Below are 15,836 nucleotides of genomic sequence, written 5' to 3'. Positions count from 1 at the left end.
TAAAATCCATTATCCAAATCATCTTCCACATCTTATGATTGGGACAGTGTGACTTTGCACTTAACCATCTCTCCTATTTGACTCTCCCTGCTGCCCCCTGGAGGTTGGGCTCCCCCTTTGAGTCTGGTGCCTCCCAAGGTTTCTTCCTTCTAGGGAGTTTTTCCTTGCCACTGTCGCCTATGGCTTACTCACTGGGGGCTTTGGGTGGGGATGCTGTAAAGCGCTTTGAGACGATGTAATGTTGTGATAATGCGCTATACAAAAATAAATTTGTTGTTGTTGTAAAAACCTGCTATTTTGACATTGTGGGATAATTTCTTTCAGTCTCCACAGGGAGAAACTCAATTTGATAAAAATCTGTGACTGTAATCAAAAAACATTAAAGTCTTGTATTTTGTTTGGTTACTTATGGTTAGGGTTAGGGCTGGGTGGGGGTTAAGGTTAGGGCTGGATGGGGGTTAAGGTTAGGGCTGGATGGGGGTTAAGGTTAAGGCTGGGTGGGGGTTAAGGTCGTCATTGTTGAGATGAATGGAGAGTCCCCACAAAGACATGAATACAAATAGATATGAATATGCGTGTGTGCGTGTGTGTGCGTGTACATAGTAAAACACATACATAGACACACAAGAATCTTCACACATATACTTATTTTAGCTGCTAAAATTTAAAGACAATTCTCCTCTGCCTTGATTGAGAAAATCATGGGTTCTAGCTTGCGTAAAACAAGATAATTAAATGAGTGTTTTGTCGTTAATTTGAAAGATGTCTCACTAGGTAAACACCGCGGACAGCTCAGTACCTACGGCTGTAAAAGTGCAGTCCATTTCGGGGATAAATGATGACGCAAGTCCAACGTAAAATGGACAATATGGGAGAATAAAGTACAAATGCTGGTGATTCTCCCCTTTATAAGTAGCTGTGGGTACAGTGTCATTTTTCACTTCTGTATCTTGTTTTAGAATCCTGGGCACCAGCTGGGTGCCACCGAGCCTCTCCTATACCACAGTCACATACCAGATGATTAGCATGCCAGCATCCGCCTTTCACACGCCCCGAGATCAGAGCGAGCCTCTCCGGTGGGCTGAAGGTTCCCCAAGCTGATTATGCCCGAACAGCAGCTCTCACCGCACAGACCTTCAGTATTCATGGGGAGAGAGAATCGGCAAATTGCAGGACATTCACAGGAGCCTGTCGCACCAGCGTGGCATGTTAAGTTTTTAACGTGTTTTTTTCTCGCCAATTAATCTCAGCAATGCTAAAACGCGCAAAACTTACCACTCCATATGCTACATTTATAGCCTACCAAGTAAACTATTGACAATAAGCTAGCAAAATGATCGTGTTTTTCCTTATATAATAATACCTGACTTCGGGGGTTATGTCAGACTGAAAAATATGGAACTGGAAGCGATCTCTCACACACACACATATATGCACACAAAGACACACATAAATCTGCATCAGTGTGCCGTATATTTGCCTCAGAATGCAATGTTTATTAGCTAGCAAAAATGATTACTACCACATTATAAATCAGGATATTGAAATTTAAATTAGGATAACGTTTTGAATGGCGTGAAATATTGGTATTACCTGTAATGTTACTATTATTTTTTTCATTTCTACTGGGAAAAAAAAACACTCACATGAAGACTGAAGCCATCTCGAAACAAACATGCACCAGGGCAGTGCTCAAAACCCAACTCTCCGCCGACAACCTGCCAGCCATAGAGAGTGCAGAAGAATATTGGTCAGCTCCACACTACTGAGAGGGAGATTCATCTGGGAAATTTGGGGATAAGCTTCCAGAATCATACACCCTCACATTCTATCTGAAACTGCATGAGGGAGTGGGTTCGATTTAGGGTTGATAAAGTAAATGTGTGTCACCTTTCAGTATAAAGTGTGCCTAACCCTCAAGGAGATTTAATTCCCGTAAAGATTGTCCCTGAGCCTAACCTGTTTTTCCTTCCGTAAAATCGGAGTTTTTGAGTTGGCTAATCCCTGATCTGTGCCAGGGGCAACATCATTCTGAAGTCAAAGGATGAACCGAAGTTTGGACTAACACAAAAATACCCGGTATAAGCAATAAAACTGCAGAAGGTAGCATCAAACTCACACGCCACCTTTGATGCGGAAATATTGTCGATATGACAACATTGTTAGATACTTTTCTTTATACAGTACGAAAAATGTTATACCTTTCAAAACACCAATATGCCTACAAAAATAATCAAAAGAGTTAAACTTAAAATATAAAAATATATGGTGTATATATATATATATATATGATGTTACATATATAGATTTATATAGTTATTTCATTTGATATGTAGCATGGAATTGGTGGCAGCATGGTGGTGCAGTGGATAGCACTGTTGCTTCACACATCTGGGACCAGCTGAGTTAATTGTTGTATAATAATTGTTAACTGGATAATGATTGCTAATTGGTGGGGGCACTGTGTGGCTGAGGTGGGTTCAGATGCTGCGCCTTGATCGGGGAGCCACTGGTTGGCAGAGGGACGTCACTGGACCCTTAATCAGCACCAACCTTCTTTCCTTTGTGGGGACCGTAAAACTGTCCCCGCAGTGTGATAAATCTTCTTATTTTGACCTTGTGGCGACATTTTGTCCAGTTTCCAAAGGAGAAACTCAATTCTATATAAAAATCTGTGACTGCAATAAAAAAAAAATATTGTGAAAAATCTTGTATTTTGCTTGTTTAGTTTTGCTTGTGGTTGATGCCCATAGAAATAAACAGACAGTCCCCACAAACATATGAGTATAAATGTGTGTGTGTGTGTTCCAAGGACAGCCCAACCTTGCTTTCAGCTTTTGATGGACGGGTGGATGGATGGATAGATATTTACGTCATATAAAGGAGATAAGTCCATAATGTTATATTCATGGAATCTAGGCTAACCTAGAACAAGTATGATATGTTATTAAAGATCCCTTTATTAACAAAACTATGCAACAAAATGGCTACTTGTACGTAACATACTGCATTTTTTTAATTCCACTCGGTGTTTGTTTTCCTTTTTCTTTGGTGATTGCGTTTGTCTGCTTGTAAATCACTGCTGCAAGAGACCAGAGAAAATTGAGGAATGAAAAATGAAATGTTTTAATTAGAATTAAACAGGGGGAGGATGTGCAGGGATCAGTGACCAGAGAGGATGCTGACAGCCAGCCAGCAGAGAGCAGAGACTGCAGATCACTACCTGAAAAGTGTTTCTTAGTCGTGGAACAATTACGGCTTGTTCATTATCTTCCCTTTGCCGCTTTAAATTTCTTCAGCTCGTTGGAGAACATGACAGGGAATCAAACAGAGGTTCTTTTCTAGTGAAACGCATATCCTTCTCTCTTTCTTTTCACCAGTTATCTGGAGTTTGGTTTGTTTTCAAAATGCACAGATGGGACCAGCGGGGAACCAAAGGGGGTCGCTGTCTGCCGATCCTTTCATCAGATTTTCCCTGTTGTCCTGTTCCCGCTGGCCTCGCAACATATTTATACGTGTTGCGGATTCCATTTCTACAGCTCCCCCATTTACTACAACGAATGTTTTATTTGCACTTGAGGGTAAGTACATTGCTGAAGGGTACAACAACAGCTCCCCATGCAGAACCTTCAGGGTCCAGCTGCTTAACTACTGGATCACCTGGAGCTCAAGATGAAAATTACTGCTGGAAAGCAGATTTACTTTTCACATTATTTTTATACTGCTGTCGAAACCCTGCTTTTTGAATACCAGATGTTCCGTTGATGTTGGTGGAAATCCCGTAGCTAAAATTATCTATGCTTCCCTATTTTAACCATTTCATTTTATCGATTATTATTAAGAGAATATTTTACAAGGTGAATCAACAGTATCTGATAGCTAGACTATCCAAATCCTGAATTTGAATTAGGTTATAAATGATTAATGTGCAGGTGCTAATTAGGGGGGAAGCAAGAAACATATTGTTCAATTTATTTTCACTTTTGTTTAGTATTTTGATGGCTAAATATGACATTAATATTTTTAAGAAATGTAACGCTCATTTGTTATCATCAGTTAATTTACATAAGAATGCCCTTTGTGACAGCCGCAATTAGCTGCAAACTTCAGCTCTTGTCACACGTGGCTGAGGGCGTGAGCCGCATTGGCAGGTGGTAGATAATGTGCTTCAGCAAAAATCTATCATATTGCAAATGGACGTTTGCGGATTTGTGACATTTATGCTTCCGTATTTCATTCTCGTGTCATTTCACGACAATCGACATAAGAGTTGTGTATAGGAATGCACGTCGCACTGTAGTTTGAGATGGATGAAAGTTTATTACCTGCCAGATGGCAATTTGAACAACGGTTCTTTGATGCAGATGAGAAGAAAAGATGGTACTCCCTTTATATCGTAAAATTCCCACAGAATGCAACTGGAAAAAAAAAACAGACATGAAATAAGTGAAATTCAGCAGCACTGGCGAATAACCCCCCCCCCCCCCCCCCCCACCCAAAACCTAGTCCATGTTTCAAATTTACAATCAAGCAAAATAATGTATCACGTTTCACTTCGGTGTCTTTAGTAGTCCTCCGTTCCCTCAGTATCGCTAAGAAAGTGCTTCTTTGGATGGCACGCCCTTTCATAGTGGTCTGTGTGACCTAGACAGGAGTCAAGGTTTCAGAGGAGCCTTTACCGATGGCTATAAACAATTGTGTTATATTTCCCACTCATTTTCTTCAACCCTCACCACTCCCCTGACACATGCCGGAGTACAAAACAGAGGTACCACAGCCCAGAGCCAGGCCGACTGGATAGCCACGATTACCACCCTGGGTCTTCAAGGTCAGAGTGTCACCAGAAAGCGATTTTGTCTCCAAACTGGGCTCATTCCGAGATTTCAGCACGCCTTTGTAACAGCGACGTTGAGGTTATTTAAACACCTGTTCCGCATCCATCATTTACATATACACATCATTCAAACTCATTGTATCTTTTACAGAGAAAAAAAAAGAAAAAGTGAATAGCAATAAGATTTATGTCAGTGAACAAAATGCTTTTATTTTGAAATAGACTTTTTGTATCTGGGGTAATGACTGCTGATACAAATTTTCAGGTTCACAACCCCGCAGATATGCAGTGCTACATATTTTGATATTAATACCAGATTGTTTTCCTTACTTCAAGAACTTAATCCCAATCCTCAAAAGTATAGAACATCCCACTGGACGGGTAGGGATCCTATCTACAGGACTCAGTAAATATATACAGACATGACCAATTAAGGACTGAACTCTCTCATACTAAACACAACAAGCTGCCAAAATATTACCTCAGAAAAGCATAGAACATGAATCCTGCTCATCGGCGTTACTTACATGTAATGTAATAATTGGTTCAGAAACACAACCAATCAGACTGTAGAGGAGGTGGGACCAAGACATCTAATTGGTTGGTCCGGCCTACTCCTGTTGCTTGGACCCACCTCCTCTGCAATCTGATTGGTTCTCTCTGGACCAATTATTTTTTCTTCTGCCCTCAGGACATTTTTGTTTAAGCGAAACTCCCATGAACATGAATCCTTCTGAAGTAACCCTCTGCTACCATAAATCTCTCCTTAGTTGCATTATTTAAGATAATGTAAACACAAGACATGAGAGTTTGCTTTAAAGCCGATTCAGGGGTGCATAATTTTATATGTTTCCTTCAGGGGCAAATGAAGTGTCCCTTTTCCTGGCTGATCGATGCGAAATTGCTCGCAGTGAGTATCAGACGCCAGCTTGTTCATTTCAGGGTAAGATTACGTGTTTTTCAGCTCGATTTATGGGATGCAGAAGCTTGAATTCTCAAGCGATGCTGCCCGCGCAAAGAGAGCTTTCACAGCACACCTCAATGCCTCACAGCTATCAGCAAAAACGTTGGAAAATAAAAATAAAAACATAATTAGAATCTTCTGTTATAAAACACACAGCTAGTTGCTCCAGCAAACATGACTTTAACTTTATAAACAAGTCAGTCAAGGGCGGTTGTGTCTAATGATATGTAGCTATGATCACAATAATCTAGTAAAAGCAATTTTATGGATTTATTTCTCACCATGATTTTCAATTTTAAATGTATTATCCGATCCAGGCTTGATAAACTGTCTTCCGTCTTTTAAATCACAATTCCTAATAAATTTCACACTCTTGTTTACGATCGCGAGCACACCAGTCACCTGTACATATTTCTGTCGATCTGATTCCATTTTCAGCTTAACCGAGATGATTATCGGCCGTTCAAAGGATTTCCGGGCGAACATTGATGATTCTGGTTGTATTTTATGACGTACCATTGGCTATGACTCAATGACCCTGTGAATCATTGTTTATACAAAAGTGAATCAGGTGGGAGGAATTTTACATTTTGACATGTAACTGACTGAGCCTAGCACAGGTGATTCATGCGCTGTGTGCACTTGGCTTGGAAATGGCCCCATAAACCCTATAAAAAACCGAGAGAACATTCCTAAGGAGACGATGCTTTGCAGTGGTAGTGGGGGTGGAGGACTGCAAGCAATCATCTGCATTTGAATCCTTCTCTAGCACAAAATCCTACACCAGCTCAATTATTCTGCCTACTCCAGTACTAGTTGCGAATCAAGTAACATTTACTAGTCTTTGGTAAGGTTCGCTCCTTAAACTGCTTATCAGCTAAACCCGTAGGGTGGTAAATTACATTTCTTAATAGCCACTGTGAGGTGACAGTAATAGATACAAAGTAACAAATGTTAGTAATAAATGTAAATATATGAAAATCTACGGTTCTGTTCGGATGATAGATATTTGAGTTGGGTCCGCGTAATCAGCACTGAGGATTCCAAGAGCTACGTATTTACTGAATCCGGCTTCTTTCTATAACTATGTGTCGCAGCGCTGGGCTCAGAGTTCAGGGGAACCACCCCTTAAGACACCGACTACGCCACCCTGGGAATTGCGCCCAGGGAAATAGTTCCTAAGCTAAATGAAACTCCAAGAGAAAGGTACTCAGGTCCGTTATACACGGCAGCAAGAGACGTGGCTCCACTTACAATCTTTTATTAAAACAAAATTAAAAAAACACCATCCACACGACGAGATAAAACCTCGGGGCTGGTCCACACAGGGTAGGAGGTTAAACAGTCAAAACAACAGATGGCATCCTGAAACAAAACACTACAACTCCCATGCATACACACAATACAACATGCCACCACAAAGTTCCCTTCCTCCCTTATGGCATCCCAACCCCAAAGAATCTTAAAACACACAAGATAAAATCCCTCACATTCAATACAAAAAAAGAAGAGAAAACAAGAGCAGAGGCAAAGAGGCAAAGAGGCAAAGAGCAGCAACTGCAGGACAGGCAATCCAGACCGCAGCTGTAAAAGCAGGCAGAGCAGCAATGCTTAATGGCGTAGTGATCTCCAACCAGCCGGATAAACTCCCTCCACGTTGCCCGCTGCCACCTACCAAACAGCCGCCTCCAATAAATCCGTCGTATGCAGATCTTTACCACGAAGTCAGGTAACCGGAAGAACCTTGCCAGCCTTCGACCCCCAGCCAACCACTGCCATTTTTATAGGGCGCTACCACGAATTACAATACAAATTGGCCCGCCCATTTAAAGGCACAGGTACTTAAAATAGTCATACTGCCACAATCTACCCCCCCCCTTTTTAAATCGTCGACCCGACGATGGAATACAAAGTCTAACTCCAGGGTCTAAAAAGGGCAGCAACTGCATTAGACACAGGGTCGAGAGAGCTTACAGTCCCTTGTGCCATCACCCCCGCAGGCCTCGGAAGATGGTAAGCGTTAGAGTGTTGGCCTGCCGTTGCTCGGGTTGTCCTTCGCACTTCCACTTCCTGGGAGTAAGGATAACTCATGGCTGGAACCACTCTGGAACCAAGTGGCTGACTCACTACTGATGGAGAAACCACTGAGGGGCCTGGGACTTCAGCAGGCCGCAAAGGAGACTTCTGAGCAGCACATGTCCTTGCCACTGGCCTAGACAGTGAGGAACCAGACACTCCCCCCGGGCCTTCCTGCCTCAACACCACCAGGTCCTCATCATCCGAAGATTCATCTGATGAAAATGTTGACTCCATAGGCAAAGGGTTACCAGGGCAGACACCAGAGACATTTACTATGGCCTTCAACAAAGTTCGATGGACGTGCCTGACCTGGGTCTGGTCATCCACAGGTGCGATGGCGTAAACTGCTCCACCAGCCTTAGGCGTTTTTAGAACTCGGTACATCACAGAGCTCCACCAATCTCTAATTTTATGACGCCCTCTGGTACTACAATCACGAATGAGTACTAGCTGGCCTTCACTTAGAGGGCGATCTCGAACATGCTGGTCATGGTTCTTCTTCCGGCGCTCAGCCGCCATCTTCAACCGTCCCCTGGCCCCATCAAAGGCCAACTGTAGTCGAGTCCGATGTTCTTCAATCCAATCATGGACATGTCCACTCACGGGTTCCGCCACTCTGCCTAGAAGGAAATCAACTGGAAGCCTAGGCTCCTGACCGAACATAAGAAAAAAAGGAGATTCCCCAGTCGCCTGATGGGGAGTAGTGTTATAACAATAAAGCACCTGTGGCAGACAGGAATCCCAATCTCTCTTCCGGGACACAGGCAAAGTACGCAACAAGTTGTGGAGAGTCCTATTAAAGCGTTCGCACTGACCATTGCCCGCCGGATGGTATGGAGTAGTGCGAGATTTCTCGATCCCATAAAGACCACAAAGCTGCTGGATAAGGGAGCTTTCAAAGTTACGGCCTTGGTCTGAATGTATCCGGGCAGGAACACCAAACTTTGAAAACCACTCAACTACCAGAACTTGGGCCACGGTGGAGGCGCGTTGATCATAGGTGGGGACAGCCAGAGTGTATTTACTAAAAACATCAGTCATGACCAAGACATTTTCAAGTCCACTCTGGGCAGGCTCTAACACAGTGTAGTCAACTGCCAAAATCTCATTGGGCCGAGAAGCCAACAAATGTCCCATAAAAGTACGAGCTGCTGGATGTGTATCCTTAGCCACTTGGCACCTCTCACATTATTGACACCACTGGGCTACCTCGGAGGACATACCTGGCCAATAGCACCGCTGGCGCAACAATTCCAATGTTCTTTCCACGCCCTGGTGGCCATGGTCTTGATGTACTTGAGTCAACACCTTATTCTTTAAGGTATCGGGCAACACCAACTGAAGAGTAGTTTCAGCACCATCAGGGCGACAAACCTGACGGTACAGGAGCCCGTTCTTTTCAACCAGGCGATCCCATTGTCGGAGCAAGGCCAATGCTGGCCTTGAAAGTTGTTTCCGTTCCTCTGCATTAGGATGTTCCTTGCGAGTCCAAAATGGCAAGATTTCCTGAATAACTGGGTCTGCCTGCTGAAGCACACACAAATCAGGGGTAGAGCAAGGAAAAACTGTAATAGCACCTTGGGTTACCTCAGCCTTTCCCCATGACCAAGCTTGCTGTAAGGAATCAGGGAGTAAACTGCCAGGAACCATGGTATCCACTTCTAGTCGGCCCAGTGGGTATTGGCGAGACAACGCATCCGCATTCTGATTGCTTTTCCCAGACCGATACTTGATCTCAAAATCAAAAGATGCCAGTTGCGCCGCCCACCGTTGCTCCATAGCACCCAATTTAGCAGATGACAAATGACTGAGTGGGTTATTATCAGTATAAACAATGCATTTATGACCTAACAGGTACTCCCTAAATTTCTCCGTCATAGCCCACTTGAGTGCCAAAAATTCTAATTTCATAGAACTGTAATTGGACATATTCCGCTCTGATGGTCTCAAACCTCGGCTAGCATAGGCAATTGGCCTCACCTGGCCTCCTTGCTCCTGGGATAGCACTGCCCCCAAGCCCGCATGGCTTGCATCCACCTCCAGGATAAATGGTAAAGAAAAATCAGCATAGGCAAGCACAGGTGCTGTAGTAAGCTTCAGCTTCAGCCCCTCAAAGCTCTTCTGGCACTCCTCGGTCCAAGTGCTAATCGCACCCTGTGTAGCCCCCTTTAGCTTCTTGCCTCCCAACTCAGCCACCAGTCGGTGCAGAGGGGCTGCCAACTTAGCAAACCCCTCCACAAACCGACGATAGTAACTAGCGAAGCCCAAAAAGGACCTCAGCTCCGTGACAGTAGTGGGACGCTGCCAGTTAGTTACTACCTCTATCTTGCTAGGATCAGTAGAGACGCCCTTGTCAGAAATCACATGGCCCAGGTACTGCACCTTCTGTTGGAAAAATGAACATTTAGAGAGCTTCACCTTCAAGCCCTCCTGTTGAAGCCGTCCCAGCACCAACTCCAGCCGCCGCAGATGTTGTTCCACCGTGGATGAAAAAACCACAATATCATCCAAATACAGCAATAACGACTGACACTGCTGGTCACCGAATATCCTTTGCATCAGTCTCTGAAAGGTGCTGGGGGCATTACAAAGCCCAAAGGGCATCCGGTTCCACTCAAACAGCCCAAAGGGGGTACAGAATGCCGTCTTGGGTCTATCTTCCTCCGCAACTGGGACCTGGTTATAACCACTCGCCAAGTCCAGGGTAGAAAACCAGCACGCACCAGTAAGCGCATCCAGGGATTCCTCAATACGTGGCAGAGGAAATGCATCCTTCCTGGTCTTGCCATTCAACTGGCGGTAGTCTACACACATGCGCAGACTACCATCCTTCTTTTTAACAAGGACAATTGGGGAAGCGTAAGGACTACAGCTCTCCCGGATCACCTGTGTCTCCAACAGTTGATTAATGTGTTCCTTGACCACCTCATACTCAGACGGGGGTATACGCCTATAGCGTTGCCTCACAGGGACATCGTCCAAAAGGGGAATGTCATGGGCTAGCAAGTTGGTACAGCCCACCTCCCCATCCTGAGCTGAAAAGACAGAGATATACCGCCTAAGAAGGGACCTCACCTGAACCTGCTGTTCAGCAGACAGTGAAGAGAGGTCCAAATTATCCACCTGGTCCAACATGGCGGGGGCAACTGATAGAGATGCTACATCCGCAGTAACAGAGGGCACTTCGACAACACCAGCAGGTAAGCTGACCACATGAACACTATTCAAAGTACCCATAATGGTACGGGGATACAACACCACGTCAGTAGAACCTACATTTAGTACCGGTACAGAAGCAGTACCTCCTCTCACCTGGACTAATGCAGGAAAAGCCAGCAACCCACCTGGTAAGCCAGAGAAGGTAGGTTCAAATAACACTGTAGCACTCGCATACTGCTTTGAACAAGTAGCTGCTACCAACTTCATCGTACCACCTAGGACACGACATACCTTCCGGCCACGCACCCTGACTTTACCTGGAGTACCACTGGAGAACGGCACCTCCGAACAATGGCATTGTTGCAAGGCCTGCATAACAGGTTCTGGGGCTGCAGATACTGCAGGTGACTCAAATAGACCCAGCCCATGCTGTCCAAAAAGCTCTTGATAGCACCGCCGGATCACATTCATCCCCAAAACACCAGGGACCTGGGGGGATGACTCGCCTGGGGGGTCCCTAACCACTAACACCCCACACTGTGGCATTAACTTACCACAAAGCTCAACCTCCAACTCGAGATAGCCAATATAAGGAATGGTTAATCCATTGGCCGCCCGAAGTTGTAGCCAGTGACAAGCCTGAAGGCGCTCTTGACCCCACTGCCCAAAGTGCTGAATGAAACAACTTTCAGTGATGGTAGACACCATAGACCCAGTGTCGATTAAACAAGGCACTATAACCCCACCCAACACCACGTCTAGATGTGGACATGGGGACATCAGTTGAGAGGCAGCGCCTAAACTTGTAGGAACCAACCTGGAGCCAGTAGGAGCCCCATCCGAACCGTGGCTCTGCAATCCGGTGGGCACTAGTTTCCCGACGCTGGCTGTGGGTGAGGCTCTCCTCCAGAAAATGGGGGAGCAGCTGAAGACTGGAACCGAGACGGAGCCTGAACCCCATCACACTCCCTAGCAATATGCCCAGGCCGCTGACAGCGTCTACAAATGATGGAACTGCTGCGAGGGAAACGACTACGCTGATGAGAGCTCTGCAAGAGCTCAACACTCCGGGTAAGTAGGCGCAATTGCTCTTGCTGGCCCTTTAGTAGTTCCCTCAGCTCACGCATCTCAGAACCCCGGACGGAATCACCCACACCCCGGGGATTACCCTGTACTCCATACTGGATACCACAAGCTGATGGAACAGACTGACTTCGGCCACGACTACTCGGTAAACCTTCTCGCTCCCACCTAATCGCCTCACCCCTTACATCAAGTAAGGTGGCCGTGGGTTGCCTACGCACCATCTGCTTTAACTCACGACGGAGAGCACCATCCAAAACATGCTCAACAAACTGGTCCCTCAACAAGACGTCAGCATTCAATGTGCCACTGGGGGCCCGCTGCTTCACCTTCTCCATAAGGCCCATCAATGAAAGGGAAAACTCCTGCAGTGTCTCCCCTTCTTGTTGCCTCCGAGAAAAGAAAGCCTCCTGCAAAGCTACATATGGCTCTGAGCACCCATACAACTCCTGCAAAACATCAATTATGCAAGCCGGATCCCCTCGTTCTACACCAGAGCGGTACCTTATCTCCTCACGAGCTTCCCCTTCTAGATGGTCAAATAAAAAGAACGCCTGATCAGACACACCTAAATGCCGCGCCCGCATACATGCCTGTACCTCCTCAAGCCACTCATTCAACCCTATACCAGAACGTCCTCTGAACATGGGGCACTTGCGCTCCCGAGGTACAAACACCACTCGCTCTCCTGCAGGTACTATAGGGCTGGAGAGGGCTGCATGAGGTACTGAGGTAGAAGGTGTAGCACCCGGTTCAAATATACAAGCAACCTGCTGCTGGCGAAGCTGTTCGTTATCAGTCCGCAACTGCAAAACTAGGTTCCTCAATTCTTGCAATTCTTCCTCCATAATAGCACCATAGAGACCAGGCTGCACAACTGAGTAGCTTGGAGTACCAAACAATGGGTCACTCAAATATCCAGATGTTTACTTAAAAATAGCCACAAAACCAACTGCTGCTGCCTTGCCTCTTCCAAATTTACAATTCCAAAAAAAACATAGAATGGAGCACACGTCTCTGCTGACCGAAGTAAATCCTGCCGACTACGCCAAGTTGTCGCAGCGCTGGGCTCAGAGTTCAGGGGAACCACCCCTTAAGACACCGACTACGCCACCCTGGGAATTGCGCCCAGGGAAATAGTTCCTAAGCTAAATGAAACTCCAAGAGAAAGGTACTCAGGTCCGTTATACACGGCAGCAAGAGACGTGGCTCCACTTACAATCTTTTATTAAAACAAAATTAAAAAAACACCATCCACACGACGAGATAAAACCTCGGGGCTGGTCCACACAGGGTAGGAGGTTAAACAGTCAAAACAACAGATGGCATCCTGAAACAAAACACTACAACTCCCATGCATACACACAATACAACATGCCACCACAAAGTTCCCTTCCTCCCTTATGGCATCCCAACCCCAAAGAATCTTAAAACACACAAGATAAAATCCCTCACATTCAATACAAAAAAAGAAGAGAAAACAAGAGCAGAGGCAAAGAGGCAAAGAGGCAAAGAGCAGCAACTGCAGGACAGGCAATCCAGACCGCAGCTGTAAAAGCAGGCAGAGCAGCAATGCTTAATGGCGTAGTGATCTCCAACCAGCCGGATAAACTCCCTCCACGTTGCCCGCTGCCACCTACCAAACAGCCGCCTCCAATAAATCCGTCGTATGCAGATCTTTACCACGAAGTCAGGTAACCGGAAGAACCTTGCCAGCCTTCGACCCCCAGCCAACCACTGCCATTTTTATAGGGCGCTACCACGAATTACAATACAAATTGGCCCGCCCATTTAAAGGCACAGGTACTTAAAATAGTCATACTGCCACATATGCCATTGCTCATTGGTCGTAGAACAGACTATTTGTCTTAATTGTGAAGATGATGTGTCTCGGGGTGAATTTGGATTATGCAGACGCTGCCTTATTTTTTGTAAGATCACATAAAGCATGTAGACCTCAATCTGGACCTCCTCACCCATATTGCCAGGTTCTCTGTTCGATGTTTCCAGTCCATCGGATGCTGGCAACTGGGCCTAAGGGCCACCGATCACATGGGGCAATCTGGTTGATGGGTGCTGGAGAAGGATTCAAATGCAGGTGATTGCTTGCAGAGTCATAGATGGGGCGGGGCCAGAGGGGCACTGGCCTCAGCTGAAAGCTGATTGGTCCCCAGAGTGCCCCCTCCCATGTCACTCACCGATTCGAAATATATCATTGGCTAATTATAATGTTGGTCCCACTGTATAAATTATGGCCCCTCTTATGCTCACCAACTGTAAAGGAAAATCTAGAATGGCCGCTGGTTAGTTGAGCCCAAGGGGAAAGAAGAACCAAACCATGGCACTAAAAGCAAGGAAGCACACGGTATTGGCCCAAAATTAGTTATCAGTTTAATACTAGAAGCGGCACAGCCAGGGAAGTCAGTAGGTTACCAGCGTTCAGGAATACGCACTGAACACATGCAGTGCCAGGGCTGCATCTGGCATGACCCTCACGCTCTCTGACCGCCACGCAAGACATCTTACGGCAAATCTATATTACGATTACGAAATGTCACATCCGATGGCATCCATTACCTTTTTTCATCTGGACTCCGAATACAAGATGATACCACTATTTTAGACGTCTTCTGAGGACAAAAAAAAAAATAAACGTCCTATATTCGGGCTGACACGCTAGTTCTAAATCACAAACACAGACATGAGATATACCAGCCAGGAGGGCAAAGCCAGGTACTCCCAAAATGAGGGCACTGAGCCTTTGTGTGAAAGCTGGGTCTCGGTGCATATTCAGTCAGGGACTTCGGTTTGCAGGTGTCACAGGTGAAATGAATGTGTTGCATTGAAACCATCATATTTTACGGTGTGCGTCCAGAGAGAACAATCCCGTGAGCGTTATATTCAAGGCAGCCTATTGTTATAGAAACCAAGGTAACCAAACTCAGTGCTTGAGGTTTTAAGGTAGAATAAAGTAACCGATGAACGCAGTAACAGGAAGATGATTAAAATAACACTATACTTGATCTACGATCCTGACAAGGTCTACCGTCACATCACAGCTTTGCCGGCTGTTGTGTCGCTCTGCTGGGATTTACCATGTAGTCAGGAGGGTGAAGCCGCATCGCCGACGATGATGAAGGTTATTCAGAGTCCCAGATCCGACACCGAGAGGGTAACTTGGCCACAAGCTGAGGTCCGGATGACTTTAAAAAGGACGGTAATTATTAGCACAACACAGAGGAGCGCCGCGGAGCTGTATGATGTCAGGAGGGGCCGTCGCCAAGGTGACGCCGAGGAGAGCGGGAGGAAGTGTCCTTATCAAAATAGTCGCAGTAGGGCGGGCGGTATAGCGCGGCAGCCGTTTATCTGGATTATAACGAGTTACGGAAGATAAAATGGGCCTCATTTGCTGTCCGTATATGATCTCAACGGGAAACATCGCAGCGTGGGCCCTTTGTCCAGTTTCTGCTGCAGGGTCTACCTGCATGCCTATTTAGCTGAGCAGGCTATACTCAGGCTTACCAGCGAGGCGCTGAAAATTCATACTGGGCCAAAACAATGATCCGCACAGGAGATTTTGTCCTTCAACGTGTGGCTGTGTGGCAGAACCAACCCTAAAACACCACACTCCCGATTCAACTTTAGAAGTTACAAAGTAAGGGGAAGGGGGCGTTTCTTTGACTCACCAGAACACACACTTCCATCCTGTGAAGTTCC

General features: G+C 45.7%; 1 protein-coding gene and 1 long non-coding RNA gene across 2 annotated transcripts in view; both read right to left on the bottom strand.

Annotated features, from left to right (window-relative positions):
• LOC125720238 (uncharacterized) overlaps positions 1-15,394 on the bottom strand; it is a 30,106-nt gene extending 14,712 nt beyond the window's left edge. The window contains exons 1-2 of the long non-coding RNA XR_007385396.1: positions 15,215-15,394; positions 4,326-4,418 (exon numbers count right to left, since the gene is read on the bottom strand). This is a non-coding gene — a long non-coding RNA (uncharacterized LOC125720238). The remainder of the gene's footprint in view (positions 1-4,325; positions 4,419-15,214) is intronic.
• On the bottom strand, positions 6,893-9,077 carry LOC125720231 (uncharacterized). The gene has a single exon (XM_048995455.1). The coding sequence runs from the start codon at positions 9,012-9,014 to the stop codon at positions 7,713-7,715; it is 1,302 nt and encodes a 433-aa protein (XP_048851412.1). The 5' UTR covers positions 9,015-9,077; the 3' UTR covers positions 6,893-7,712.
• Positions 15,395-15,836: the final 442 nt, after the last annotated feature.

This window comes from Brienomyrus brachyistius, chromosome 24 (assembly GCF_023856365.1).
Source record: "Brienomyrus brachyistius isolate T26 chromosome 24, BBRACH_0.4, whole genome shotgun sequence".
Classification (NCBI taxonomy): Eukaryota; Metazoa; Chordata; class Actinopteri; order Osteoglossiformes; family Mormyridae; genus Brienomyrus; species Brienomyrus brachyistius.
Note: the sequence above shows the minus strand (reverse complement) of the source record. Positions and strands in the feature narration are given on the sequence as shown.